We start from the raw sequence: 27,912 nt of genomic DNA, 5'->3' as shown, positions 1-27,912 counted from the left end.
CCCATGCTGCAGAGGAAGGCGGAAAAAAAACCCCAGGGTCTGCGGAAAGATTCCTTCCCGACCCCAGATCTGGCGGTCAGCGGGACCCTGAGCATTTCGTCCCTCTGGCTCTATTCTCAGAAGGATAGGAGCAGGGAGCTGGGGCACTGCTGGGTTTCCCCCAAGAGGAGGGCAATGGATGGGGGAGCGGAATTCAGAATGGTCTTTCTCCACCCCTCCCACAGTGAAGGAGAGGGTCTGAAACTAATGTTCCCTCCATACTGGAGGGGTTTTGCACTGATGTGGCTCCACCAATGCACCCCCGGCAAATTACGGGGGAAAGTCATTCTGATGCCAACCCCCTTCGTGCACCAGGGCAGCACATCTGCCCCAGCAACGTAGCCATGTCCCTATAGTTACCCTGGGCACATTTCCCTAGTCTGGGGAAGCCTTCGATTTGTCTGTAATAGTCGATGGTGAGTCCACGGCCGTGCTGGTCTGGGAGAAGGGCAGAGATCTGTTATGCTGGGACTGACCCAGGCTCCCGCACCAGCTGCAGGACAGCTGTCAAGTCAGCAGCTGCTGCCCTGCTGTCGTTGGCTAAGGCAGATCTTCCTGCTTCCCTACTGTGTGAGCTACAGGAGAATCGCCCATATCTGTTAGCACTATAGGGCCTATGACACACACTGCTGAACACTTCGTATTCTGTCCAGTAGAGAGGAGCAGCGTTTGCACATCCCAACCCTCCAGCAGCAGCTTCCTCTCTCCCAGTGTCCCGCTGGGAACGCTGGCTGAAGAGTGTTTTGAAGGCAGCAAGCGTCGGGCTTTGCATCCTGCCTCTGACACCCTGTGTGTGTCTGCTTCTTTCAGGGAGACCCTGGCATCAATGGAATAAAAGGAGAGAAGGTGAGTGCCCGGGTCCCTCAAATCTCCTGCCCATCCTTAGTGTCCTCGGCCCCCTTCTCCTCTCGGATCGCAGGCCCTGTCGATGGTCACCACCCCTCCGAAGAGGAGCCCCGAGTCTGGCCTGCAGCGGTTACCCTGTTATGGCTCGCAGAGGCACTGGGAGCCTGTCTGACCCGGCGCCGTTTGGTTCCTTCCCTAGGGTGCCCCGTGCGTGTCGTGCAATCCCGTCGCTCTCGCCTCCATGCTGCAGAGCTCCAACCAGCTCCCGGGGAAGGAGGGGCCCAAAGGGGAGCCAGGGTCCCCAGGGATCGGGCTGCCGGTGAGTATGCGCCCTGCTCCTTAGGTCTCGAGCGTGAGGCAGGGCAGGCTAGAGGCTGTGCCGGGCAGAGTCCCCGGGGTGTGGGCATGTACCCACGCAGGCCTGATCCCAGCCAAAGAGGGGCTGAGACACTGCTGGGGACAGCCTGAGTGGGGCATGGAAGGCGGATCTGGCTCCCCATCCTGTGGGAGGCAGAGGAGGCTGCAGGCCCCTGGTGTGTAGTGAGGGAGGAGAGAAAGGGAGTGGAGTCAGATGGTAAAAGCTTCCAGACCCCACCTGCCCGGAGGGAGGAAACAGGCCCAGCGCCCCAGCCTTCAAACAGCCAAAGGAGCCTTGCCCACACAGTTCTGCAGAGGTCATTAGAAGGCTCCTCTCAGCCCAGATCTCCTGTCCTCCCCAGGGACATTCAGCATACTAGGCCAAGAGCTTCCCCAGCTCTCCCTACCTGCACTAACCCACTGGAGCTGAGCCCCTGGGGGTCCGTGTGTAGCCAGCCTCCTGGCTGGCCTCCCAGTGGGGTCAGATCCCGCCAAGCATCTGTGCTCAGATCTCGGGCCTCTGACTGCTGGAGCCAAAGGAGGGAGTCCCCTGGCAAGCAGCTGTAGAAAACATGGACCAGTCACTAGAGCGGGGGACGCAGGCCGGTCCTGCAGGGCGGGTCACGCCCATGAGGGGTCTCAGCTCAGGGGAAAGCTCTTGAGCTTCCTCCCTTGCAAAGATGGGCCTAAATCCAACCCCAGAGAGCCTCATATCCAAACCTGGCTGCTACCCTCATCTCTGCTCCAACCCCCTAGGGCCTATGCCCCCATCCCCACGGGTGTTTTAGCCTCTTGCCCTTTCCTCTTCCCCCCACCACCTTAAGAAGCCTGGCACCTGGTGCCCCTTTTCTCCCCTTCCCTCCCTGTTGCCTTGGCCCAGCTGGGGATGAACTCTTTGCTCCCTCCCTGGCTCATTCCTAGGGGCTCCCCACTCTCCAGGTTTGCAAAAGGCTGTGCTGGGCTCCTTGGGATCCTCCTGCTGGATGGGTAACTTGGTTTCTTTGCTTGGATTGCAGGGTAAAGCCGGGGCCCCTGGGCTGGCCGGATCCAAGGGGCAGCAGGTGAGTCCCCTCATCCTTCTGCCTGCGGCTTCCCCTGGGGGTGGAGGGTTTCTGAACGCGAAGGGTTAAACCCTGGAGGTGGGAGGTTGGATCCATTACAGCAAACCCTGCCTGGCCCTTCCCCATAGCTCTCTTTGCACTGCGGATAACAATGTTGCCTTCACTGCTGCCCCAAACTTCTCAGGCCCTACCCTGGCTCCCTGCCCTGCTCCCTTTGCCCCACGCGGGCAGCACCGAGGGGCCACATCTCCCTGCTGGGGAGGGGACTCTGCCAGCTGGGCCTCCCCGACCTAGCTTTGGCAACCGGCGGCTTTCTGGTGGCGCCCTGAACCAGGCTGAGGACGCACCAAACCTAAACTCCTGGCATTGTGAACCTCTTCGCCCTGCGCTTGTTTGCAGGGCTGGGTCTGTGTGGTCACTGTCTTCCTCCCTCCCTTCCTCTGGGTCTGACCACCCGCGCTCTCTGCTTTGCTTCCTAGGGGGAGGTCGGAAAGACGGGACCGGCTGGCAAACCTGTGAGTACAGGAGCTGGATGCCCTAGGGCTGGGTGGGGCGCCCTCTTGTGGGGAGCTAGTCGTTGCCCCACTGGCAACCACAGCAGAGGCTCCCGAGGCACCTGAGAGCAGCGTCAGTAAAGTGTTGTGAATGCAGCGAATCCGTGCAGAGCGCGGGTTGACAGAGACATGGATCGGATCACCAGGAGGTCCCGAGTGCATACACAGAGAATGTGTGTGTATGGGATTGCAGGGGCCTGTTGCATGCACGTATAGGAGTGTGTCTACATGTGTGGGTTTGCAAGGGTCTGTTGTGTGTGCGCATAGGTGTGTGTACTTTTGGGATTGCAAGAGCCTCTCGTGTGTGCGTGTAGGTGTGTGTGTACAGGTGTGGGTTTGCAGGGGTGTGTTCTGTATGCACATAGGGGTGTGTGTACATGTGTGGGTTTGCAGGGGTGTGTTCTGTATGCACATAGGGGTGGGTGTACATGTGTGGGTTTGCAGGAGCCTGTTGTATATGCACGTAGGGGTGGGTGTTCATGTGTGGGTTTGCAGGGGCCTGTTGTGTATGCACGTAGGGGTGGGTGTACATGTGTGGGTTTGCAGGAGCCTGTTGTGTATGCACGTAGGGGTGTGTGTACATGTGTGGGTTTGCAGGGGCCTGTTGTGTATGCACGTAGGGGTGGGTGTTCATGTGTGGGTTTGCAGGGGCCTGTTGTGTATGCACGTAGGGGTGGGTGTACATGTGTGGGTTTGCAGGAGCCTGTTGTGTATGCACGTAGGGGTGTGTGTACATGTGTGGGTTTGCAGGGGCCTGTTGTGTATGCACGTAGGGGTGGGTGTACATGTGTGGGTTTGCAGGAGCCTGTTGTGTATGCACGTAGGGGTGTGTGTACATGTGTGGGTTTGCAGGGGCCTGTTGTATATGCACGTAGGTGTGTGTGTACAGGTGTGGGTTTGCAGGGGCCTGTTGTGTATGCACATAGGGGTGTGTGTACATGTGTGGGTTTGCAGGGGCCTGTTGTGTATGCACGTAGGGGTGGGTGTACACGTGTGGGTTTGCAGGGGCCTGTTGTGTATGCACGTAGGGGTGGGTGTACATGTGTGGGTTTGCAGGGGCCTGTTGTGTATGCACGTAGGGGTGGGTGTTCATGTGTGGGTTTGCAGGGGCCTATTGTGTATGCACGTAGGGGTGGGTGTACATGTGTGGGTTTGCAGGGGCCTGTTGTGTATGCACATAGGGGTGTGTGTACATGTGTGGGTTTGCAGGGGCCTGTTGTGTATGCACGTAGGGGTGGGTGTTCATGTGTGGGTTTGCAGGGGCCTATTGTGTATGCACGTAGGGGTGGGTGTACATGTGTGGGTTTGCAGGGGCCTATTGTGTATGCACGTAGGGGTGGGTGTACATGTGTGGGTTTGCAGGGGCCTGTTGTGTATGCACGTAGGGGTGGGTGTTCATGTGTGGGTTTGCAGGGGCCTGTTGTGTATGCACGTAGGGGTGGGTGTACATGTGTGGGTTTGCAGGAGCCTGTTGTGTATGCACGTAGGGGTGGGTGTACACGTGTGGGTTTGCAGGAGCCTGTTGTGTATGCACATAGGGGTGTGTGTACATGTGTGGGTTTGCAGGAGCCTGTTGTGTATGCACGTAGGGGTGGGTGTACATGTGTGGGTTTGCAGGGGCCTGTTGTGTATGCACGTAGGGGTGGGTGTACACGTGTGGGTTTGCAGGGGCCTGTTGTGTATGCACATAGGGGTGTGTGTACATGTGTGGGTTTGCAGGAGCCTGTTGTGTATGCACGTAGGGGTGGGTGTACATGTGTGGGTTTGCAGGGGCCTATTGTGTATGCACGTAGGGGTGGGTGTACATGTGTGGGTTTGCAGGGGCCTATTGTGTATGCACGTAGGGGTGGGTGTTCATGTGTGGGTTTGCAGGGGCCTGTTGTGTATGCACGTAGGGGTGGGTGTACATGTGTGGGTTTGCAGGGGCCTGTTGTGTATGCACGTAGGGGTGGGTGTACACGTGTGGGTTTGCAGGGGCCTGTTGTGTATGCACGTAGGGGTGGGTGTTCATGTGTGGGTCTGCAGGGGCCTGTTGTCTATGCACGTAGGTGTGTGTACGTGTATGAGCAGAGCTTTATAGGCACCTGTCTCACCTCTGCAGGGGATTCCAGGTGACAGAGGGAACACTGGGCCTGCAGGACTGAAAGGAGAGAAGGTGAGATCCTGGAAACCCTTGTTCCAGAAGGAGAAGGCCAAGGATGCTCTCCCACCCAGCTCACCCCTAGAGCTGTGCCCTTGTTGAGCCTCTTATGGAAACTTCCTCCCGGCAGCTGTTTTGGGGCGGGAGGGTGTCTCCCGAGAGTCCCCTTCCTCATCCGAGTGCCCCCCCCAGCTCCTCCATGGCGGTGCATCCCCAGCGAAGGCGTTGCAGCCACTTGATGTGGCTCAAAAACCTCCCAGCTGGTGCGTGAGACGGGCGCCTTGGCCAGAACATAAAGCCAGGCTGGCCTGGCTCACCTTCCCCACCAGCAAAACCAGGGGTCTCCAGGGGCCAGGGCCCTGCCACCCACCCCCACCTCTACCTGTGCACGGCGTGGTCACCGACGTGAGCGGACAGCTCTGATTGGGTGGCCAGGCATCCCCGGCCCAGGCATGGGTAGCCCCATTTTGTATAAGGCAGGGTGGGATCTCCAGCCCACAGGCTGGCCCAGCTCCTGGGTGACAGCAGTGAAGCGAGGATGAAATCCCTCTGCCCTGTGAGCTCCGTGGAGCTCTGAGCCAGCTGGTACCTCCTGGACTCCCTCCAGCCACAGAGCAGGGCCCGCAGGGAGGAGCGCCCCCCACGACCCCTTAGCTGGAGGGCTGAGCCAGGAGCTTCGGTTCCGGGGCACTGTTCCGGAGGCAGCCGCTTACCACGGTGGCTCTTGCGAGCTGTCCCACTAGGACCCGGCCTGAGACCCTCTAAACTCGTCTTGCTGAAGAGCCATAGCATGGCTGCTGCTGATCAGGGCCCAAAGCAGCGTTTCCCTCTGGGCTGAAGGGTGCCGGGCACCGTGCCTATCCCCCTTCCCAGGGGCTGCACAAGGACCCACAGGGCTGAAATGGCCCATACGGAGTTTGCTGAAGTGCTGTCAGTAAGGAGCCAGGGAACATAGCTAAGGGACCAGGGAGGTCACGCTGGGCCCATCCCCCCCCATCCCCCCCCAATCTCTGACCCTGGTGCCTGCCCCTCGCAGGGAGAGCCGTGTGGCCAGTGCCTTGCTCCTCCAGAGGCGCTCGAAGGGGAGGCGATCGCAGTGTCCATGCCTGGTGCTCCAGGGGAGAAGGGTGAGCCAGGCCTGCCCGGCACTGGGGCGCCCGGCAGAAAGGTGAGTCAGTAGGGCGTATCCGGGGGGAGAGCAGGGAGGGCCGGGGAAGGGGTGAAGGTAAGAGAGAAGAGGAGGGATAGGAAAGGGAGGGCATGGCATGGTGGGGAGGGGATTGCAATGCTGCCTGATGTGCTGGGGGGGGGGGGGGGGGCGCTGAGGGGCAGTGAAGGTGCTGTATGAACCAGCAATGAAATGGTTAATCCAAACTGGCAGGCCCCACCGAGCACCAGCGTCTGTCCACCTGGCTCTTTGCTCCTACAGCCGGTGCGCAGTGGGCACGGGCTGGCAGTGGCGTTGGGGGTTGTGGGCATGTTCCCACCCCTGACTCCCTCCTGGGCTTCATCCTCAGGGCCTCTCTGTTCAGGGGTGCTGTCACTGCCCTGGGAATGGGGCGGGGGGGCTCTGGTGGGGGGAACCTGGCTCCATTCCTTTCGGTCTGATTGGCTTGTTTCTTCCTCCCTGGTGTGTTTTGTTCCCCCAGGGCAAAGCTGGGGAGCCTGGACTGAAAGGACAGAAGGTGAGAGGGAGGGAAGGGGTGTCGCTGAGCAATGCTCCCTGCCCCTCCTGCTTCCCACGGTCCCTAGCTGCGGGAATCCCCCTGCCCTGCCCCCATAGCAGCAGAGCTGCTTCTGTGGGGGCTTCCCTTGTCGTGGGCTGGGCTGAGCACGCTGCTCCTAGGGGAATCGGAGTCCCTGGGGCTGCTGGGTCCGGCTCAGTCCTGCCTGCTGGGAATGTGCGGATGAGCACTTTCGCCCTGCCCCAACTCATCACACGAGTGGCGCTGCCAGGCTGTTAGCACTTGCTCTGTTGCTGCTGGCACCCAGCTCTCCAAGGAGAGTGGGGTAGAGACCCAGGGGAGGCAGGGGGCCGGGATTCCTGTGATCCTCTGGGTCACATCCTCTTTGTCTGCTCTCCTGTCCAGGGTGATGCAGGAAATCCAGGGGACCCTGGCACACCGGGCTCAGTGGGGCTGCCAGGGCTTTCGGGTGACCCCGGCATCAGGGGTCCGACAGGGCCCAAAGGTGAAAAGGTGAGTGCCCCCCTCCCACAGAGCTAGGTCTGCCGGTCAGTGCAGCGAGGGCCCAGGTCTCTAAGGGGCAGACCTGGGATGAAGCTACGGGTGAGTATTGGCCCCCACTATCAAGATCCACCTGCTCCCCTGCACCCTGCTCCAATTTGTGCCTTCTCGAAGGCTGACACTGCCGCTTGGAGCCAGTGTCTCTGCTCCCGGCAGTCCCCGTTGTGAGCTGGTCAAGTTGCTCTCTGTTCTGGGCCACCCGCAACAGGGAGACCCTCCCATGCTGGGAGCAGCTTTCCTGTTCCCCCTGTTCCCAACCTCCCCCCACCCTGTGTCCTTTCCATACAGGGGCATCTTTGCTCTCCGCAAATCGTCTACTGTGCGGATCAAACAGCTGGTTACCATCCCCCCCAAGACACGCGTCTCCCTAGCCCTCCTCAGCCATTGCTGGGGGTGCTGCGTGCCACCCTCTCGTGGTCCCTGGCAGTCCTGCCCCTGTGGAGCCATTGCCTCTATCCCAGTTAGCAAGGCATGTGCTTTCTGAAGCAGAGGGTGCCAAGTTCAAATCCCCCTTGGGCTCAACCTGGATGTGACTTGCAGAGGAGGGAAAGTGCGGGGTTTCTGCTTCCCTCGGTCCCTAGCCGCCGCGCTGGTATCCATTTCCTGTGTACTGACCCAGGCCCCTTTCTCCATCCCCCCGGTGCAGGGAGATGCCTGCGAGACCTGCCCCACCCTCCAGGGGGAGTTCTCGGACGTGGTTGGGGTGCCAGGAAAACCCGGAGCCAAAGGGGACCGTGGCCCGTTGGGTGTTGGACAGCCTGGGAAACCCGTGAGTGCCCCTTGCTCACCCCCCACACCGGCGATGTCCCTGATCAAAGAGACGTCCGCTGCCTGCTGAATGACCTGGTCTAACGGTTCTATGGGGCGGGTGTTTTTTAGGGTAAACCTGGACTCCCTGGGATTCAGGGGCCCCCTGGTCTGAAGGGGCTGCAGGTGAGTGAGGGCAGAAGCGGGCTTTGTCATATGGGGATTGCCGAAGGCTGGGGCTGTTCCATTCACCGGCGTCTGTGGTCTCTCTAGGGCGAGCCAGGCCCCCCCGGGATCGGCGCCCAGGGTCCGCAGGTGAGTCTCAGCACCGAGCCGGTAGCCCAGGGTCGGCACCATCCCCCAAAGAACAGCATGTCGCCGCCCCTTCCCTCACAGCCCCTGCTCTCTCCAGCCCTGCCTTTCGCCTTGTTTCTGGCATTGCCCGGCGGTGCCAGTGTTTCCAGACCACCTCCCACCCTGGCTGCCGCAGCAGCCCTGACCTCCGGGGCTCCAGCACCCCCTGAGCGAGCGCGGCTGCTCACCTCCCATGGGCCAGCAAAGCTCGGCTGGTATTACTTTCCTCTTCGGGCAGTGCCCCGGTCTCCCTATGCATGGCAGGATCCGCTTCTAATCTGCCTGCTTGGTTCGAAACACACCCACCTCCCTGCGCCTCATGCTGGCCAGGCTCCTCTGTGTCTCTCTCCTTCTGAAGTGCAATACATAGGCAGCGCAGGTCCCTGCTCGGCTGCCCCCTCTCGATCTATGGGCACAAGACCCTTCTCTGCAGCCCCCCTCCCCCTTGCAGAAGAGCCTTATCCCGTCCCACGTGTTTTCTGGGAAGGTCGCCTGGAGCTGTGGGTTTCCCTCTGCTTCTGCTGCTGCGCCACATCACTGAACCTGGGGAAGCATTTGGGGGTGAGGTGGGCAGAGGAGATGCCAACCCAGCTGAGGCCAGTGGCCCGAATCAGGGATAACCCTGAGTGGAAGGAAAAGAGCTGAGAGTCAAGTATCAGGCTCGGCTTGATCCCTGACGTGTTGAATAACGTCTGCCCTGCGAAGGAAGAGGGGAGGGTGGCATCCTACCACCCCCTCCCCATTTTCTGGTGGCCCCCCCCATCAGCACCCCTATCTTCATGCTGGAACCAACTGCTAGAGTGAGACTCAACCAATTCTCTCTGTCTTTTAGGGGGAGCCCGGGGAGACAGGCCCACCTGGGACTATTGTGAGTATGCCTTCATTCCTCCCCCTCCAATGTCCTGACAAGACAAATAGGCCCCTGCCAGTCCCCCCGTGGGTGGGGGGCATGGAGAGTGGAGACTTCTCTTCCATCAAGTATCCCTTTCAAAGGACCAGCCCCCGTTGCAAAGGGAGAGGAGTCCGGCGCCAGTTGGGTGGCTGGGAAGAGGATTTGTTACGTGCAGCATAAACCGTATCGTGCAGACACTTAAAAATATGACCAAGGCTGAGAGTTTTGCTGCTGTTTCGGGTCCCTGGAGTGGCCCCGTATATCCTGCCTGGCATGTCGTATAATTGAGATATGCTTTGTCACCGCTGAGTGTTTATATGTCCTGAAAAGGGGCCAATTTCCCAGTATGCCCCATATATTATCAAACCTTCTCCCTGCCACGCTGGGGCGCGGTGTGCCAATGGGCGGTGAGGCTGTGCGGTGTCACACAACATTGGTACGCAGTGTTGTGCTGTGCAAGGTTCCACGATGCCAGACACAGCCCTGCATTGCATAGTGTCACGCCAGGCTGTGTTACCTGACGTTGTACCGTCAGATAGGACGGTGTGGTTGCCAAGGTTACACAACCCTACTCTGGGTAACGTCACAACGCTGCTACAGGTTACACTGCACAACACCTGCAGTGGTGTGGAAGCGTCACACAGTGCTGTGTTACTCTGCATGCCACTCCACTGCACAATGCCAGTCTGGACCCCTCGTGCGATGCACAACAATGTCTCCCAGCATTGTGCTGCACTGGTGCACATGGGGCCACACAAGTCGCTACACGACACGATGTTCTCAGAGTCGTGCTCGCTTGGAGACATGCTGAGTCGCTGGAGGAACCCTGAGCTGTAGAACCTGCAGCCCCTCGAGAGGGGAGCGGGCCTGAGGGTCCCATGTGCTGGGCCAAGTCCTGAGCTCCTCCCTCAGCCCCGACAGACGTCTGCCTGGGGAATCATAGAATCATAGAATATCAGGGTTGGAAGGGACCTCAGGAAGTCATCTAGTCCAACCCCCTGCTCAAAGCAGGGCCAATCCCCAATTAAATCATCCCAGCCAGGGCTTTGTCAAGCCTGACCTTAAAAACTTCTAAGGAAGGAGATTCTACCACCTCCCTAGGTAATGCATTCCAGTGTTTCACCACCCTCCTAGTGAAGAAGTTTTTCCTAATATCCAACCTAAACCTCCCCCACTGCAACTTGAGATCATTACTCCTTGTCCTGTCCTCTTCTACCACTGAGAATAGTCTAGAACCATCCTCTCTGGAACCACCTCTCAGGTAGTTGAAAGCAGCTATCAAATCCCCTCTCATTCTTCTCTTCTGCAGACTAAACAATCCCAGTTCCCTCAGCCTCTCCTCATAAGTCATGTGTTCCAGACCCCTAATCATTTTTGTTGCCCTTCGCTGGACTCTCTCCAATTTATCCACATCCTTCTTGTAGTGTGGGGCCCAAAACTGGACACAGTACTCCAGATGAGGCCTCACCAATGTCAAATAGAGGGGAACGATCACGTCCCTCGATCTGCTCGCTATGCCCCTACTTATACATCCAAAATGCCATTGGCCTTCTTGGCAACAAGGGCACACTGCTGACTCATATCCAGCTTCTCGTCCACTGTCACCCCTAGGTCCTTTTCCGCAGAACTGCTGCCTAGCCATTCGGTCCCTAGTCTGTAGCTGTACATTGGGTTCTTCCGTCCTAAGTGCAGGACCCTGCACTTCTCCTTATTGAACCTCATCAGATTTCTTTTGGCCCAATCCTCCAATTTGTCTAGGTCCCTCTGTATCCTATTCCTGCCCTCCAGCGTATCAACCACTCCTCCCAGTTTAGTATCATCCGCAAATTTGCTGAGAGTGCAATCCACACCATCCTCCAGATCATTTATGAAGATATTGAACAAAACCGGCCCCAGGACTGACCCCTGGGGCACTCCACTTGACACCGGCTGCCAACTAGACATGGAGCCATTGATCACTACCCGTTGAGCCCGAAAATCTAGCCAACTTTCTACCCACCTTATAGTGCATTCATCCAGCCCGTACTTCTTTAACTTGCTGACAAGAATACTGTGGGAAGCTTAAACTCACCCTGCTTGGGCCGTTAGCAAGGTCTGAACCAGGCCCCTTCACATCTAACAGCGTGAGTCTCTCCTGCACGAGGTAAGAACTGAGTCTGGGCCAGGTACTCTGTTAACGAGTCTACCGCTGCTGCCAACTAACGGGCTCGCCTGAGATGATGCGCGTGGGTGTCCATGTCTCATCAAATTCCAGCGGGAGTTGGCAGCTGAACTCCCGTTGTCGTCTGTGCAAATACCCGTTAGCGGGCAGCAGTAGTAGACTCCTTAACCTATGACACGGACCAGCCACTAGAGGGAGGCAAAGACTCTCTTCCTCCTAAAGCGGGTGGCGTCAGGCACTCTGGAGCCTGGCTCAAGCAGGGAAAGCAAAGGGAGTTGCTGATTGTCGTCTTTCGCCCCCCCACCAGGGACACCCTGGACCTCGAGGGCCGGTAGGAGCCGTGGGAGAGAAAGGCGCCAAGGTGAGTGCCCCCAGCCTGGCACTGAGCTCTCCCCTAGTGCCTGTGGGTGGCTGAGGGGCAGCGGTGCTGTCCTGGATTTGTTCTACAGTCTGGCAGTGACAGATCCCTGGCCAGGAGCTGTTGTCTGTCCGGCCGGGTGACGGGGCTCCGGCCAGGGGTTCCCTGCCTGTGGAGCCCATCCTGCCTGCAGTTCTGCCTGATGGTGATTTGGCCCCCAGCCAGACCCGCTCAGGCTATTAGCCATGCAGGCTCCAGCCGTTAGCACCAGTATCCTCCACGCGTGCGCAGGCAGGTGGCTACTGAATGGCGCTGGGCAAAGCCATGGGGCAGGAGGCTCCAGCGGGCGGCAGCGTGGCCGGACACAATGGTGTAGCCGGGGTTTAGCATGCAGGATGAGCCAGGGCTGCTGGAGTCCAGCTCCCGGCCCTGTTGGGAACGGGGTGTGGGGGGGGTTCAGGACTGGGGCCGTGTCCTTATTATTCACCCCCTGCTGCCCCCAGCCCGAAGGCCCTGGGACTACAACTCTGCTGCAGCCCCCCTACCAGCTCTGCCAATGCTCCGCAGTCCAGCCCCGCTGCACCACCCTGCTGGGCTAGCCCTGGGCCTGCGCAGGACACAGGGCATTGTGCATCTCACCGGCTAGTGCTGGCCAGTCATCGATGCCCTGCAGTGCCAGCCGTGCTGCCTGCGGATGCCCCCGCGGTCGTAGGCACTCGAGGCACTCAGGAACACAATGATCTCAGATCAAGGGAATGAAGCTCCTTCCCAGCAGGGAGCCAGCGGGGACTGTTCTGTGGGTGGGCAACAGTGACACAGAAGCAGGAGGACAATCTAACTCCTACTGGGGTGAAAGCATCCCCTGGCATGATGTGTCCCCCAGAGCTCTGTGCATGGCACGCTCAGACCCCTGAGCCAGGCACTTGGCATCTGACCCTGGCATCCTGCGGCACCATGGGCCATCTCTGGTGGTGAGGGTTGTTGCTGGTGGCTGTCCAGGCCAGGTTGCCCCTTTACAGCCTTGCACTCTATTCCAGGAATGACCCCTCCTCTTGCCGTGGGCCGGAAGCCTTCCTAGCATGGCAGGTTTAACAACTGCACCAGGTGCCAAGTCAGCTGCGGTGGCTGGGTGCTTCCCCTGCAGTGGAGACGTTCCTGGGAGATGCAGGGAAAGGCGGGGGAGGGCTATCTGGCATAGTGGTCAAAGCCAGGAGACCCCAGAGGGCTAAGCCACGCCTTCACTCTGTGGTCTTGAGCCATGTCAGCTTGTGCCATGGGCCCATGAGGACTCCACCCCACCCCTGCAGTAGGAGCAGATTCCCCCCAACCCTGGGGCTGGCCTAGATGTGACTCTCTTTTTTTTTCCCTACAGGGATCCCCTGGCCTTAAAGGGGAGGTGGGTCCTCCCGGACCTCTGGGGATGAGCATCACTGGGCCACCGGTAAGTACCCCGTACCTGCCACAGCACTGGACCCTGTTAACTCTGCAGCTTCGGGGATGTTACAGTCGCTTCCTGAGGGTGCCCGGACCTCGCCCTCCTCAACGTGTTATCCGGAGCAATCACCCCCTTGCACACAGCCCCCCACCTCGCCCCTGGCTCTGGCACATTCCCTGACGCTGGGTACCAGCCAGCGAGCCTCAGATGTCGTGCCTGCTGACCACTGAGTCTGGCTGCTTGGGTGGAGGATGGGAGAGGAAAGGGAGCAGCCTGTCATAATCCACTCCAGGCCCCTAGCTCAGTGGGGGGCTGAGATCCTCCCGCTGGACTGTGCTACCACCTTAGGCCTCTCAGTGCGGGGCGAGAAGAGACCAGACCTGGCTGTAAGCATTAGAAAGGGGAGCCACTCTTGGGGCTGCTGGACACAGGCAGATGCCATGGCTGTCCCTGGGCCTCCAGACCCCAAACCAACTGGCCCTGCCTGAGCTGGCTGGTGTCACGGCCCGGAGGCTTCCTAAGTCCTAGCCTGGATGGAAAAGTCACAGAGCAGTCCGTGCAGTGCCCGTACACAGGCAGGATCAATGCCACTCGTAGTTCTGCACCTGGTTATGGACCCTCGGTGCCTTCTATTAAGGAGCTTCCTTAACCGGAATGCATCTGTTAGTCAGAGCAGGGGCAGGGAGGCCGGACTCCTGGGTTCTGTTCCCTGATCGGTCGAGCAATACTGGGAAGGTGGCCAAGTTGCTCCATGCCTCGGTTTCCCCAACTGTAAAGCCGGGGTGATGCTTCGCCTGCCTCACATCTCTGCTGTTTTGCTCTCCCCCTAGGGCCGCGAAGGGCAGCGGGGAATGCCAGGGGTGCCCGGATCCAATGGGCTGATGGTACGTAAGATGCAGCCCCGCGTCTGCTGGAGGGTGTTCTCCAGCTGGTGGGAGACTCTCCGAAACCACCAGGCTAGAATCGGGCTGCGCCGGGTGTTCGCTCCCTTGGGACTAGGCAGTGCAGCAGCCACAGCAGACTGACACTGCTCCCGCTCCCCCGCGGACAGGCCTCACCCCACGCGACCTTCCCCCCGGCCACGCTGCGACACGGCGTCCCCCGTGCCCCGGTGATGTCGTGGCGCGACGGTGCCGCCCCGGAACGTCGGGCCTGGTGACGCCGCTAGGGGCCGCCGGGCCAGATCCTGGGCCGGCGCGAGTGGTCCAGGCTCCGCTGGCCGTGCTGGAGATGTGCCGATTCATGCCAGCCGAGGATCCGGCCCGTTGGGAAGGGCCGCGTCTTTGACAGTGTTTTGCGCTTTGATGCAGGCGGCCTCCATGTCGGGAGAGGTGGGAGCAAGCTCCTCCCCTCACCCTGAGGGCTCCCTGTCTCTGATTCGACCCCGGTGACAGAGAAGTGGACGGATACCTTGTTAAACGAGGTAATGGCGTTAGCCCATTCTCTCTCCATGTCACCTCCATCACCTTGGTGTCCATCACCCTCACACATCACTTTGCCCACAGCCCACCGGGGCTTTATTTGCTGAAAGAGAAGGATTTTTTGATGCGGGGGAGGGATGGGTCCATCCCTGCATTTCCCTGCTGGACCAGCTCTCCTCCCCGGGAACTGATGCCCTGGCAATTCTGCTCTGCTGCTGGCTCTGTGCCTCAGTTTCCCATCTCTGCAGAGGGGATAACAGCACTCCCTACCTCATGGGGCTGTTGTGAGGGTAAATACGGTAAAGATGGTGAGGTGCTCAGATGCTGCGCTTGGGGGATCAGATAAGGACCTAAGTCAGATAGAAAGAAGATTGGTCCGGAGAACTGCCCTTCAGCAACCCCCACCCTCTGGGGAAGTGACAAAAGAGGGTCCCCAGGAAAGCTCAACTCCCGGTGCCATGCATCTCTGGATTTCACTGGGAACTGATCCATCATTGCCTTGGGGGCTGTGAAAGAGACACTGTCGATTTATTCTTGTTAGGCCCCCAAAATCTAGATTTAAGTAGAAGGGGGAGAAAAGTAACCTTTGGATATGAATAGCAATGTTCATTCAGCTGGTGAAACCAGGTGTTTTCCCTCTTGTTTTACCCCTCCTCCTCCGCGGTGCTGGAATCCCACACCTAGCGAAACCAGGAAGGGAAACTGACCAGGAGAAAGTGAAGCAGACCGCACTAGCTTTTCAGCTTGGGCGTTAGCGACGCCGCCCATTGAGGGAGCAGGGGACATGGGGCTGGGAGGCAGGGGGACCGGGGTTCTGTTCTTCACTTGTCCACGGGAACCTTTCCACTGATGTCCGTGAGCTTCGGCTCAGGCCCACGGTATGCGATCTTTGCCTCCCTGCCTATAGGATGGGGATGACAGTACGTTACTGTCCCTTGTAAAGTGGTTTGAAGTACTTGGCTGGCAGGTGCCCTAGAAAGGTTGAAGCCCAGAAGGAGACAAGCTGGAAGTAGCGCCAAGGGGATATGGGAGTTAGAGGCTTTCCCTCTGAGTCCTCTCCGGCGTGGTTAGTAACAGAGGTGGAATTTTCGGGAGATGATTCCTGCCTTGGCTGTGGTCCTTTCCGCTATTGAAGTCCAACAGCTGTTACACTCATTCCCTCCAGCTGTCTGGGTTCTGCTCAGAGCCGGGTGAGCTATCCATTGTGAGTAATCTAGGAGATGAATGGAGGCCTTTCTCCGGCCTGCAAGCAGAGCTGGACTGGACCAAAGGCTATTCCCAGTGGTTGGTTCCTTTGTCACTGTCTCATGCCACCTGTTCGCGGTGCGTTAGGGCTGGTGTGTGAATGGTCGCCTAAGCCCCATGGTGTTGTTTCTGATTGGATGACTGGAAGTTTTGGAACAGGAGACAGGCCGATAGCAGATGCTTTCGTGAATTTGGGTATTTGTGCAAAGAGTAGCCGCTCACACCAACACAGACTTGTTTGCACGATTGTTGGTGAACAGTGGATGTTGGGGCACAAGCATGGCAGAAGTGAACAGCTGTTCCCAGGCTGAATGGGCGTATGCAGCCCCTGCCCAGCGCTTCTCCGGTTCTGGTTCCGGGACCCAGACAGAACCTGCGACACAATGTCTTGCTCTTGACCCATTTGACGTTGGCCTCTAACACGTTTCTCTCGGCTTCTTCCCTGCAGGGAGAGAAGGGGGTGCGGGGTGAGAAGGTGAGCTGGTTTCCTTTCCATCCCTGATTGCTGTCTGGGCCCCGTCACCTCCCTTATGGCTGAGCCTGTGCCGGCAGCCTGCAGTGGAGGCTGCGGCCGATTGCCACCCGCGACCCTCCTGCAGCATCCACTCACTGCTGGGCACTTGGTCTTGCAGCTAAGCCACGGACGAGGGGTTCTCCTGCCCTGGCACTCTTCCCCTTGCTCTTCAGGGTAGGGGTGTCCCCTCCCTGCCATGCCGACTGCAGAGACCAAGCAGTAAGGCGTCAATGCGCATTAGTGCCCACACCCCAGTCGCTTGTGACTCAACCAGGGGGCTCCCAGCTCTGACCGCCCCGCCCCCCGCTGGGCCCTATCCAGGGGGCTCCCAGCTCTGACTGCTCTGCCCCCCGCTGGGCCCTAGCCAGGGGGCTCCCATCTCTGACCGCCCTGCCCCCTGCTGGGCCCTAGCCAGGGGCTCCCAGTGCTGATTGTTCTTGTGTTTTCAGGGGGACCCCGGCGAATGCACCTGCCAGCCTGGCCCCCGCGTGGACCCCAACTACTCAGGGATGCCGGTAAGCCCTGAGTCTGCCTATTCCTGGTCTCCTTCTCCAGCTGGGTGATGGTCTAGGGCAGGCCACCTGCCCCCGCATCCTGCGCTGCCCTCCCCCTGCTGCCCAGCTGCTTTCCTGCCTCGGTGGCTGGGCCAGTGGAGCTGTGACACCTGCGCCCTGGACACTGCTTCGCCTTCGCTAAATGCTCTCCCCTTCTCTTGGACCCGCAGGGAGCCCCAGGACTGTGGATCGGGACCTCCTGGCAGCCTCAGCCCGGCCCGCAGGTGTGTGCGCTTCCCTCTCTGTCTGCGTGGCAGCCTGCGTCCTCCTGCGCCCACCCCTGGCCGCTCGCCCAGCACTGCCCTAATGGCCCCTCTCTCTTTGTTTTGGGGTGTTGCAGGGTCCACCAGGTGCCCCAGGTCCGCCAGGCCCCCCAGGAGCTCCGGGGAGACAGGTGAGTGAGGGAGAAGGGACTGGGGTGGGCTCTCTATTGCAGGACACAGCCGTGAGCAAGTTGAGGCCCCGATCCTGCTCCCTTGGGGGCCAATGGTGAAACTTGAGTGGCCTGTGGCGGGATCAGGCATGGCCGTGTGTGCACTTATGCACGTGTGTGTGCATATGATCTCCAGTCACCCCTAGACTCTCGGGGAGCCCAGCTCTGGGTCTGAGCTGCCAGGCTTCAACTCATCACCCCACGAGCAGCTGCTCTGATCAGGGCATGAGCAGCCAGCAGGGCGTCCCGTAACCCTCCCGCCAGCCCCTTTGGGCTATTCCTAACCCCCAGGTCTCTCTCCGGGACCCCTGCCTTGGCGGGTGCCAGGGAACACTAACGACCCCCTGCCCACACCAAGGCTCGTTAGCCAATCTGGCCGAGCGCTCTCCAGCTAGAGCTGCTCGCCGCACCTCTACGGGACGTTTCATTGTCAGCAGTTAAAAGTAATGCCGTGTGCTGCGCTGCCTGGCTGAGCCAACCCCAAGAGGCCCAAGATAGCCTCCACCCAACTCAGAGGGGAGCTGAGTCTCTGTAACCGTCTGGCGACTGGTATTTCGCAGCCTCCCAGCCTAAGGGAGACCTTGCCCTCTTCCGTGTAAACATCTTCAGCGTTAAAGAGACTATTCCCTGTCCCTTGGATTGGAGCTGCAATCGACGAGGGATCCCCAGCCACGGATGTAGCACCGTGGTCTTGCCTAAACGTTTTTGTTGGTGCTACCGGCATGAGTCCAGCTCAGGGAACAGCATCTTAGTGCAGTGCTGTGGCCTAGCCAGCGGGCGGGGGAAGCACCAAGCAATTTTGTAGGTCCCACAGAAAAAGAGTATTATTTCTTGACCGAGAAATGGTACATTTTAAAAACCGCCCCCAGTCCTGCAGCTTTCAGTCCCTACTCAGGCACCTATCCCTTTAAAGTCAGTGAGGGTTTTGCCTCAGAAGGGCCCTGAGGCTTCAGGGATGGGCCTTTTAGAACTGTGTGTAATAAGAATAAAGCCCTACAGTATTTGTCCCAGAATAGTTAGTTTCTGAAAAACTCCCCCCTCCGCAGTGAGGTCTAGAGGCTACAGCCCTGGGTGGGGAGTTAGGAGACCTGGGTTCTATTCCCAGCCCTGCCGCTGAGCAGCTGTGTGACCTTGGCCACATCACTGTCCCTTTTCTGTGCCTCAGTTTCCCCATCTGTAAAAACAAGGAGAATGACACCACCCTTCCTTGGTAAAGCTCTTTGAGACCTACAGATGCAAAGAGCTGAGTGTTAGTGGTATCAGATCAGAGCGCCTTTAAGGCAGAACCAAGTTTGGGCCCCAGAACCTTACAAGAGCAGCGCTAGGTGGAGAGGAAAGAAGAGAGAGAATGCGAGTGGGAGAAGGCAGCAGGGTGTCAGGAGAAGGCTGTGCAGAAGGATTTGAATATTCAAGCTCTCTCCTTGGCTTTAGGGCTTCCCAGGACACAATGGTTTGCCAGGACTGCCTGGGCCAGCAGGAGATGTGGTAGGTATAGGAGCTGATGTGTCCATGTCGCCGCCTGCCCTAGGTGTGTGCTTAGCTCTCTTCCGCCGGTAGCTCTTGCCGAGTTATTTCCCAAGTGCCTAAGTCCTCCCGGGCAAAGCACATGTTAACGTACAGCCTGTTACCCATCATGCTTTCCATTGCTTTGGCGGTCGCCCTGAGCAAGACGAGCCTCCGGCGATAAAGGGGCCGGTTTCCAGGGGTTTGCCCTCTCTTTCTGTGTGTGTCTGTTGCAGGGGCCGCTCTCTGTCGTGGCCGAGAGGAACATCGAGGTGCTCAAGGTAAGCGCGCTAAGGAGCAGAGGAAACTCTAGCTGCGGGGGCGGGGGCATGTCCGGGCCTGAGCCAGCCTCTAGCTGACAGGGGCTAGGGAGCAGGTTACCGCACCATTGGCCCCTAGACAGGTGGTTGGACCTCCTCCTGTAGCATCTGGCGCCGGGCCCTGTCGGAGCCCGAGGGAGCCTGCTCTGATCCAGAGACTGCATCTGCTGAGTAGGAGGCTGTTGTAGTCACACGGGCTGGTCACTAGAGGGTGACACAATCCCATCTTCATAAGCTCCACGGGGCGGGGCTGCTGGATCGCTCTGCCTGTGCAGCGCCTAGCACCGTGGGGCCCCGATCTCTGGCTGGGCCCTGTTGGCCCCATCGTGATGCAAACAATAGACAATGCACTGAGCCAGCGTGTCCCAGGTGGCCGCTGGGCAGATCCCGCCTCGTGCAATCCCTGCTCTCCCCCTCTCTTGCTAGAACATCTGCGGGGATTGTGCCCAGGTGCAGACTGGCTCCCACACGCCCAGCGGAGTCAAAGGGGAGAAGGGTGACCAGGGCATGCCTGGCGCCCCCGGCGTAGACAACTGCGCGCGGGTGAGTCCCCAACCCCCACCTCCTGCGGCGGGTACTTGGCAATTAGCCACCGTCCGGGGGGACTCAAACACAGGGGAAGCTCCTTGCCTCGATGGCAGCCATGTCCTGGTGTGCAGTACACCCCCGAGCACTCACACATCCACTAGCATAACGGCCCTACCCCGTGGATGCCCAGCTCCGCACATCCAGCGGCACGGCCCCACACACACGTGTACACACGTGTCTCCTGGCCACACTGGCACATCTGTCCTTAAGCTCCCCCTTGCGCAGATAAACACCTGCCCAACGCAGGGACATGCCCGGGTGCATAATCCCTGCCTGCACCCGGTACCACCTCGCCTACTCCCGGCCTTGTGCAGCTCCTGGTTCAGGCCCCCTTGCACACCCCGTTCTACCTGGGGCTGCCCATTGTGCCATCCTCAGTGCAACGCGGGCACGCAATCCGAATGGCGGTCACTGATGCCAACCCTTGGCTGGCTTGGTCGCTGGGGGCACAAGGCAATGGAGTCTCTGAAGGAGTGTGGGTTTTGGGGGTGGGGGTTACCCTGCACTGTGGAAACTGGGTCTGTGCTGTATGGGCCCAATCCTCCAAGGTGGGGCAGGCTGGGAGTCCCCAACACTTGGCAGGGCCCCCCCCCACCAGGTGATTGGAAGATGCTGATCCCTTTTCTCCACGCCTCCACCGGGGACACGGCCAGCCCCACAGCTCCTCTTCCCCAGCTGAGGCAGGAACGTGGAGCAAAACCCAGCAGGGATAAACTCTCTGCGTCTCTTCCTCTTTCAGTGCTTCGCTCAGTTCCCGAGAGCGGAGGAGCCCCGGGTGAGTAGAGCCCCGCGAACTCGGAGCTGGTCACGGGAGGGGTGAGGGGGCCTGGGCAGGAGACTCTGCTCTGCTCCCTGGTGACCTGAGAGCCCCGCTAGATGAATCCATACCTGGGCTGTCTAGCGACAGGGCGTTGGGACTAGCAAGCACTCAGCATAGGGGACTCACCTGCTCAGAGCACACGCAGGGCAGCCACGTTCCTCGGACAGCAGTTCCCCGAGCACGGCGGGGCTCCAGGGCAGTTTTACAGCCCGCTGGGGCAGACAGGGTTTTCTAGGTGCCAGCCTCCACTCTCTGCATGTGACAGGCAGGAACATGTTGGCTTGGTTCTGCTGGGTGGCTGGCTGAGTTTCACAGCCTGGGAAGGGGGGGATTGATCAGAAGCATCTCCTGAAATGGGTTTCGTCTTCCCCGCCAGGGTGACCAAGCAGAGAGCGACGGTGACTGTGTTGGAGACCCTGGGCTGCCGGGGATCCCGGGCTTACCTGGAGAGAGGGGGGAACAGGTACGTTCAGCATTTTCCAACTCCCCGTCTTTGGCCCCCTGAGAACTGCAGTTCATGGGTGACATTTCTAGCGACTGATTGAGATTTCCATCCCCACGGCATGGCCCTTAGATACCCTCCCCCACCAGCATCGCCTCCCTCCCGCCCCTTGCCGCCTTCCCCCAGGGAGAGCCTGGGGCACAGGGCAAGTCTTGCAGCATGGCCTGAAACCCCCAGGCCAGAGCCAGCCCCAGCCCACTGAACTCCAGGTCCTGGAGGCGAACTGTGCTGAAGTCAGTGGGAACCGGCTCTGTTCAGCCTACCTCTTTGCTCCGTTCTGTATTTCCCGTCTCATGACAGCAGTCGCTGGGGTCTCCACCTGCTCCTTCTGTGAATTTGTGATGGGGATTGAACTGGGGAAGCTCCCGACCTACCAGCATGAGCTGGTGGCTGTAGTAGACTCCCAATCTCTGAGACTCAGGCACAGAAGGGAGTTGTCGTACATGCTCCTCAGTGGGCTCCGTCTTGACCTCACACACCCATTGCAATGGCCAGGTGTGATGCTCTGCTTTACGGCTCCTGTCTCAAGCATCTCACTCTGTGCCGGTCTCTTTGCAGGGCCCACCAGGGATGAGAGGATCTCCAGGGCCCCCTGGACCGACTGTAAGTAACCCTTGCAAAGAGAATACTCTGTAGACTTGGAGTTGTCCTGTTCATTGTATGTAGGGCGGGGTGCTGCCCCTTCCTGGCACCGTCCTGCTCTGGATGGGACAGTTATCTGTCGCTCCCTCGGGGTTGCCATCACCTGTGTTGGGGCGGTGAGCCCTAGGATGACAGATTGCTGTGCAATGGGGACTCCCTACCATGCTACGGCCTCTCAGAAAATCCCAGGCTGAAATCCTGGCCCCATGGCAGTCAATGGCCAAGCAAGCCTAGATTTTCCCCCGAGAGCCTGGGCTGGGAATGGCTGAGCGCGGCAGAGTGGCCATGCGTTCTGCCAACCCAGCGGCGAATCCCAGGCCAGCCATAAGGCCACGGTGAGGGATGGAGGCGGGTAAATGCTTCTGGACTGAGCTGCCTTCTCTAGATGGGAGCAAAGATGCCATTGACGGTGAAGTATGGGTAAGTCTGCAGAGCTGTTCTGGAGACCAGAAGAGGAGAGATCCTGCTCGGAATCAGAGTCTGAAACAAGCCGGTGTCGGAAAACCCAGCCCCTCAGCTTCCCTGCCGAGCGTCCTGTCCCCACCAGCCCCAGGCCCAGCCCCATCAGCCTCCTGAATGTGATTTCCAAGGTGTGATCTTACTGTTTCTTCCCTTAGGGCCCTCCAGGTTTTCCTGGAACGCCTGGCGCACCCGGATTGCCTGTAAGAATCCAGCACTGCACGTGCTCTGTGCGGTCCTTTGTTGCTGACGCTTGTTTGGCTTTGTCCCCCTCCATTCCTCTCCTCCAGGCTCTATGCCTGATCACCCAGCCAGGCCCCACGCACACCGGTTCCCCGAGGTTGAGACTTCTCCAGACCCCAGGAGGAAGAGCCTCACCCTGGTTAATCTTCTGCCCTGCCGCAGTGGCCTCTTATCCCCTCTGCATCCTTCCTGTCCCCATCTCTCCTTTCCTTGCCTCTCATCTCCCTCTCAGTGGGCCTGATTATTCTCCCGTTTACATGGGAGTAAATCAGGAGTAACTCCATTGAACTCAGTGGAGCCAGCTTCTCAGCCGGTGTAAATCTGGCCTTGTGGCTAAGGCAACTGGCTTGGGACTTGGGAGCCCTGTGTTCCTTTCCTGGCTCTGCCCCAGACCCCCTGGGTGACCTTGGAATCTCTCTGAGCCTCAGTTCCCCATCTGTAAAATGGGCGTGATTCTTCCTTTCTCTCCCCCCGCCCTTTGGCTGCTTCAGTTGTGAGCTCCTTGGGGCTGGGACTGTCCCTCGCTGTGTGTCTGTGCAGCACCGAGCACAATGGGGCCTTTGAGCTCTGCTGGGGCTTGGAGCTGCTCCTCAATCCACATGAAAACCTGGTATCACTCCAACGGAGCTGCTCTGACCCAGGGCTTGTCCGCACAGAGACAGTGCACAGTAAGCCAGGGTGTGAACGTGCAGCCTAAATGGCTGGGTGGAGCCCGCTGCCACACGCTGGCCAGTCTGGTCCAGGGCCCCACTGTGCGAAAGTAAGACTCAGTCGAGAAAAAAATTGAATCAATTCCACTTTTCCCCTCCTTTCTCTTCATTCTCTCTCTCGTCTCCTCTTCCTCCCGCCTCAGCGCCCAGCTGAGTGCGCAGGGTCTTTGTCAGCAGAGCCCCAGTCCTGCCCTCTGCCCCACGCCCCAAACCCCTGCAGAGATTCAGTTACCAGGCAAGGGAGATGGTGCCTGAATTGTGGTTTTTCTCACAGGACTCATCCCCACGTCATTAATGTCCTAATCTCATATCTGGCGTCTTCCACTAATGTCACAGTAACCCCACGGTCTGTTTGTGTGATTGCTATGCAGTGTTCACGTCCTCACCTGTGTACTACGAAACAGCATCACTTTCCACCACGCAGGTGCCATGTAACCGAAACTAACCCCCATCCTAGTCGCTCCTTGTTGCTATGTCGATCCCCGCCCAGGTTCATTTGGAAATTGTAGGGACCAGGGGCGGGGCCTGGGTGTTACCTCCTTAGCCCCTCCCACTCTGTAGCTTCACCTGTCAGTCACGCCTCGGCACGCCCAGCGAGAACTCATGTGCGTTTCGTGTCTGTTTCCCGCGTGCTGGGGGTGGCACATCCCGTCCTGTGCACACGCTCGTGTGCTTCACTTGGGGATGTGGCGGGAGGGGAAAGGAGACTGGGAGCCCTTGGGTGTGAACGAGGTCCCAGGGAGTGGGCAGCTTTAGCTTCCACTCCTGGGCTACACGCAACGATGAGCCATCCGTGGGGCAAGACTTTCCCTGCCCAGCTTAGTGCTCCCTGCTAGCCCCAAGTCCCTGCCTTCTGAAGGGATGTGCAGCACCCGTCCATCATGGTCCAAAGCACCCTCTCCAGAAAGCAGGGCTGCTGAGGATCTGCCTTCCAGCGTGTCGGCCAGTCGGCACCAGCCTGTGCTGGGAGGTCACGTTTGGGAGGAGCGTTTGGGGTGAGGGGCCAGCGGGGGGTTTCAGGAATCGCAGCATCCAAGACGGTTGCCTCTGTTCCTTTGGAGATGGGCCAGGTAAGCCCCTCTCTCCCAGCCAGGGTGTGTCTACCCAGCCATGCGCGCGGACGTCGCTAGGGCCAGGTCCCCAGTTGCTGCAAATCAACAGGGTTCTCCTGAAGGTGACGGAGCTGGGCTGATTCACCCTGACTGGGGATCCGACCCTTTGAGCCCCACAGACGAGATGCCTGCTGAGGTGCAGGGTGGGGCTCATCTTCAACCCGGCTTTCTCTAGGCTCCTCTGGCCTTTGTGCCTTCAGACAAATGCAGATGCTGCCCCTTGGCCTACCAAGTGCTGGAGCAAGCTAGCGGGGTGGCAATATTCCGAGGCTCCCTGGCAGAGGGAAAATCTGGAAAAGCCAGGCCTGCGGCTAGGTGGCAGGATAAGTTTTCACAGTGCCAAAAACCCTGCGAGCCTCTGGTGGCAATGGAGGGTGTGTGAACTGAAGCGCCCGGCTCCAGGGGCGGGAGCTGTGCTCGTGTCTGATGGCACCATCCCACCCTCTTCGGCCCTGCCACCAGCAGGGTGGGAACAGGGCTCAGGATAGAAATGCCTGGCAGAACCTCATGTTTTCTCTCCAAAGGGTCTCCAGGGCGAGCGTGGACCAACTGGGCTCACCGGCGCGAAAGGGGAACTGGTGAGTGATAGACCTGGCTGTTGCCTCCCCAGTGGGTTTTGCTGCCCCGTGGGGGAGAGGGGCTAGCAGGATGCTAGTTTCCTGCTGGAGAAGCCCCCCTGTCACTGTATGAGGGGGAGACGATACCTCGGTTCAGAGGGGCTGCGACATGGACAGAGGTGGAAGCTCAAGTCCTGCAGCCCCAGGTTCTGGGCATACTAATGATCCCAGCTCTGCCCCAGAGGGACCTGCCTTGGCTGGCTGTCCCCAGCTCGGTGGGCCAGTGCTCCTCAGCAGTGGGGGCCAGGCACATTTACTTGCCAGACCAACCCATTAGCAGGTGGTTTACATCCGTGCGCACCAGGCTGGCCCAGCAGAAAGAGGCTCCAGTGCATACCATGGGGTGCAGCAACCCAGCAGCTGGGAGAAGCCGTCAGCACGGGTGCTTAACCCTTGAGCCTGGCATGTCTGATCCCATGTTGTTCTCTTCAGGGCCCTCCCGGTCAACCCGGATACCCTGGTGCAATGGGCCCCCCCGGGCTGCACGTGAGTACCGTTGTATTTAGATACACGGGGATTAAGGTAGCCCACTCACTGTCCACCAGAGTTGAACACGGCTCGGGGTTTGGTACACAGAGTCCGCAGCCTGCGAGCACCTTGCCTTAAAGATACAGCAAAGGAGGAAGGCGAGTTACTTGTTCCCTTTAGCTGGAGCGAGTGTTTAGAAGGAAAATCCCCCGTGTCTCTTAGATAGCATCAGAGCTACGAACTCTGCTCTGGGGGGGACGACAAGCTGGAGCGGTTGGGTTGCTGCTCCTATTAAAGCCTGAGCCCGTTTCCTAGACGACAAAACAAAAGACACACAGGAGGGGAGAGAGAAAACCACCGATAGAAAATCCAGCTTCGGGCTCCGGTGTTGACTCTCGCTTGCAACCTCCCTGCTGGAAACTCACAGGCATGTGACACAGTCTATCAGCCACGCCGAGCCCTGGCGAGCGTGTCCCAGCATCGGGCTGTTTAGGGCATCGCTTTGAGCTGCCTCTTCCTGGCTGCAGGCTTATAGCCGTCTTGCAATATATACAGTCTTGGCCAGCTAAGCCCGACGCTGATTAGACAGAAGGCAAAAGGAGAGGGATAGGAAAGAGAAGGCGGGATTTAGGTGGGGAAGGCAAAGGACACATGGGTGGTGGGTGACTTAGCACTGGTCTACACTACAGAATGACTTCGGTCGCTCAGGCTGTGAATAATCCGAACCCCCCCGAGCAACATAGTTCTCCCGACCTGATCGCTGGCGCAGACAGAGCTATGTCGACGGGAGGCTCCTCTTGTCAGCTGGGAGCATCTTCAGAAACACTTCACTGGCGTAGCTTTGCCAACGCAAGTTTCCACTGTAGACAAGCCCAAAGTGTCACACCCCACGTGGTGTTCAGGAGCGAGCCGGTGGAGGTGGCGATGTCGGCTGGGTCCCTCTCTGGCCCAGTCTGGTCAGGATTGCAGTGCCACAGGTCCAGGGTCCCAGGAGGGGGGGCGGGTGCAGCTTGCTCCCGGATCCAATTTTTCTTCCCAAAATCTCTCTGTAAGGACCCGGAAGGGGTGGTGGAATAGCCCGTCCCCTCGTTATTTTGTCTACCAGTTAGACCTTGCTTTTGACACCAATTTTAGTCCATTGATTTCCGGACCCACACTTGTCTTGTTTACCACAAAGAGAACTCAAGGACTGTGTTATAATCACAGGAGTGATTATAACACAGTCCTTGAGTTCTCTTTGTTTGGACCAGTTCAGTCTGTCTAGCTTTTGCACCTTCTTCCTGTCAGCATTTGTTGTTATTGGGGATTGTGACATTTGGTGCACTTTCACTGGCTTTCTCCAGCCTAGCTCACAAACAGGGTAAATTCGTAGGCCCAGTGATCCCAATGATGCTGAGAGCGGGGGGGCCTGGGCGATACATGCAGCTGGGAGTGGAGACCCCAGGCGGGGTGGCAAGATAGCAGAGCACAGCCAAGCACAGCCTGCCAGGCCAAGCCGGACTGCCGTGTTGGGAAGGAGGGTAGGATCAAGCGGTGCAGAGGGGAGGGACTCTGCTGTGCTGATCTGGAAGGTGAGCCTGGGGGTCACGGTCCCTGGGGGTCACTAGAACTTGCCACACCCTTGCCAAGAAAGAGGCACGGGTGAGGTGCAGTTAGCAGAGGAAGTTCCCACAGGCCCACCCGTTAGCCACCTCCAAGATGGCTCCCATCTTCCACCGTCAGCTATCTCCCCACCAGTTCCCAGCCCCTGCCGAGCTCAGTGGGTTTCCCCAGCCCCAGCAGTTGCTGTGCAAAGCTCATCTCATTTTCCCCACCCCCTTCTTACCCAGGGCATCAAAGGAGAACGAGGCTACTTGGGACCACCCGGAGAGAAAGGGGAATCAGTAAGTGCCACGGACCTGACCCTGTGCCAGCTCGATGCCCCGGGGCCATTTGCCGCTCGCCATTTGCTGGGGGTGAAGGGAATCCATCCCTCAAGCTAGGAGAGGAGCCTGGTGGCTGGGCTTGAGGGTGCTGCTGGGTTGTATTTGCTTCCATGGGGCATCTAACCCCGTCACAATAAGGCTATGTCTGAGAACACGCAGCAGGGAGACTGGGCACACACATCCCCTTGGATTGGGGTGGGTGGCTGGGCGGGCGGCAGCCCAAGACACAATGGGCTATGCGGCCCTGTCGAGCCACAGGCCTGCACAACGTAAGTTCATCGCTCATCTCCAGCAAATACCTCCCGGAATGGGTCCCTGGCTTTCCCTGGGGGGAAGCAAGGCAGCAGCAGGGGGTGGGAGCACTGGGGCCTGGATCCTGCTGGGGCATCTGGGTGCTACCCCGATAGAAATAATCCAGGTTAATGGTGCCGACACCACATCTCACCATGCAGCCTCATGGCTGCACCTGCAGGAGCTCACAGGATGCTGGGTCACTGAGACCCGTCAAAGGGGCCAGAGCTGAGCCGAGCCGCCCTCCGGACCCTCAGCTAAAGCCAGGGCTGCTGCCAGCAGGCTCACCGGTGATGCAGTAAGTATCCCCTTCCCCCCGGGCAGCACAGCTGATTCCTGTTCCCTTGGTGTCTCC

General features: G+C 59.0%; 1 protein-coding gene across 1 annotated transcript in view; it reads left to right on the top strand.

The window, feature by feature from the left end:
• Positions 1-27,912, top strand: part of COL16A1 (collagen type XVI alpha 1 chain) — a 93,801-nt gene that overhangs the window by 48,817 nt on the left and 17,072 nt on the right. Inside the window, exons 26-54 of the mRNA XM_077837680.1 lie at positions 850-885; positions 1,085-1,204; positions 2,259-2,303; positions 2,783-2,818; positions 4,959-5,012; positions 6,034-6,165; positions 6,647-6,682; positions 7,088-7,195; positions 7,890-8,012; positions 8,123-8,176; positions 8,264-8,305; positions 9,177-9,212; positions 11,705-11,758; positions 13,128-13,196; positions 14,021-14,074; positions 16,305-16,331; positions 16,820-16,885; positions 17,095-17,148; positions 17,265-17,318; positions 18,789-18,842; positions 19,097-19,141; positions 19,607-19,723; positions 20,508-20,543; positions 20,965-21,051; positions 21,649-21,693; positions 22,350-22,394; positions 24,781-24,834; positions 25,306-25,359; positions 27,171-27,224. Coding sequence (XP_077693806.1) covers positions 850-885; positions 1,085-1,204; positions 2,259-2,303; positions 2,783-2,818; positions 4,959-5,012; positions 6,034-6,165; positions 6,647-6,682; positions 7,088-7,195; positions 7,890-8,012; positions 8,123-8,176; positions 8,264-8,305; positions 9,177-9,212; positions 11,705-11,758; positions 13,128-13,196; positions 14,021-14,074; positions 16,305-16,331; positions 16,820-16,885; positions 17,095-17,148; positions 17,265-17,318; positions 18,789-18,842; positions 19,097-19,141; positions 19,607-19,723; positions 20,508-20,543; positions 20,965-21,051; positions 21,649-21,693; positions 22,350-22,394; positions 24,781-24,834; positions 25,306-25,359; positions 27,171-27,224 — 1,791 coding nt within the window. The remainder of the gene's footprint in view (positions 1-849; positions 886-1,084; positions 1,205-2,258; positions 2,304-2,782; positions 2,819-4,958; positions 5,013-6,033; positions 6,166-6,646; positions 6,683-7,087; positions 7,196-7,889; positions 8,013-8,122; positions 8,177-8,263; positions 8,306-9,176; positions 9,213-11,704; positions 11,759-13,127; positions 13,197-14,020; positions 14,075-16,304; positions 16,332-16,819; positions 16,886-17,094; positions 17,149-17,264; positions 17,319-18,788; positions 18,843-19,096; positions 19,142-19,606; positions 19,724-20,507; positions 20,544-20,964; positions 21,052-21,648; positions 21,694-22,349; positions 22,395-24,780; positions 24,835-25,305; positions 25,360-27,170; positions 27,225-27,912) is intronic.

Source organism: Eretmochelys imbricata, chromosome 19 (assembly GCF_965152235.1).
Source record: "Eretmochelys imbricata isolate rEreImb1 chromosome 19, rEreImb1.hap1, whole genome shotgun sequence".
Lineage (NCBI taxonomy): Eukaryota > Metazoa > Chordata > Testudines > Cheloniidae > Eretmochelys > Eretmochelys imbricata.
The sequence above is the reverse complement of the archived record's forward strand: the minus strand, read 5'-3'. Positions and strand labels throughout refer to the sequence as shown.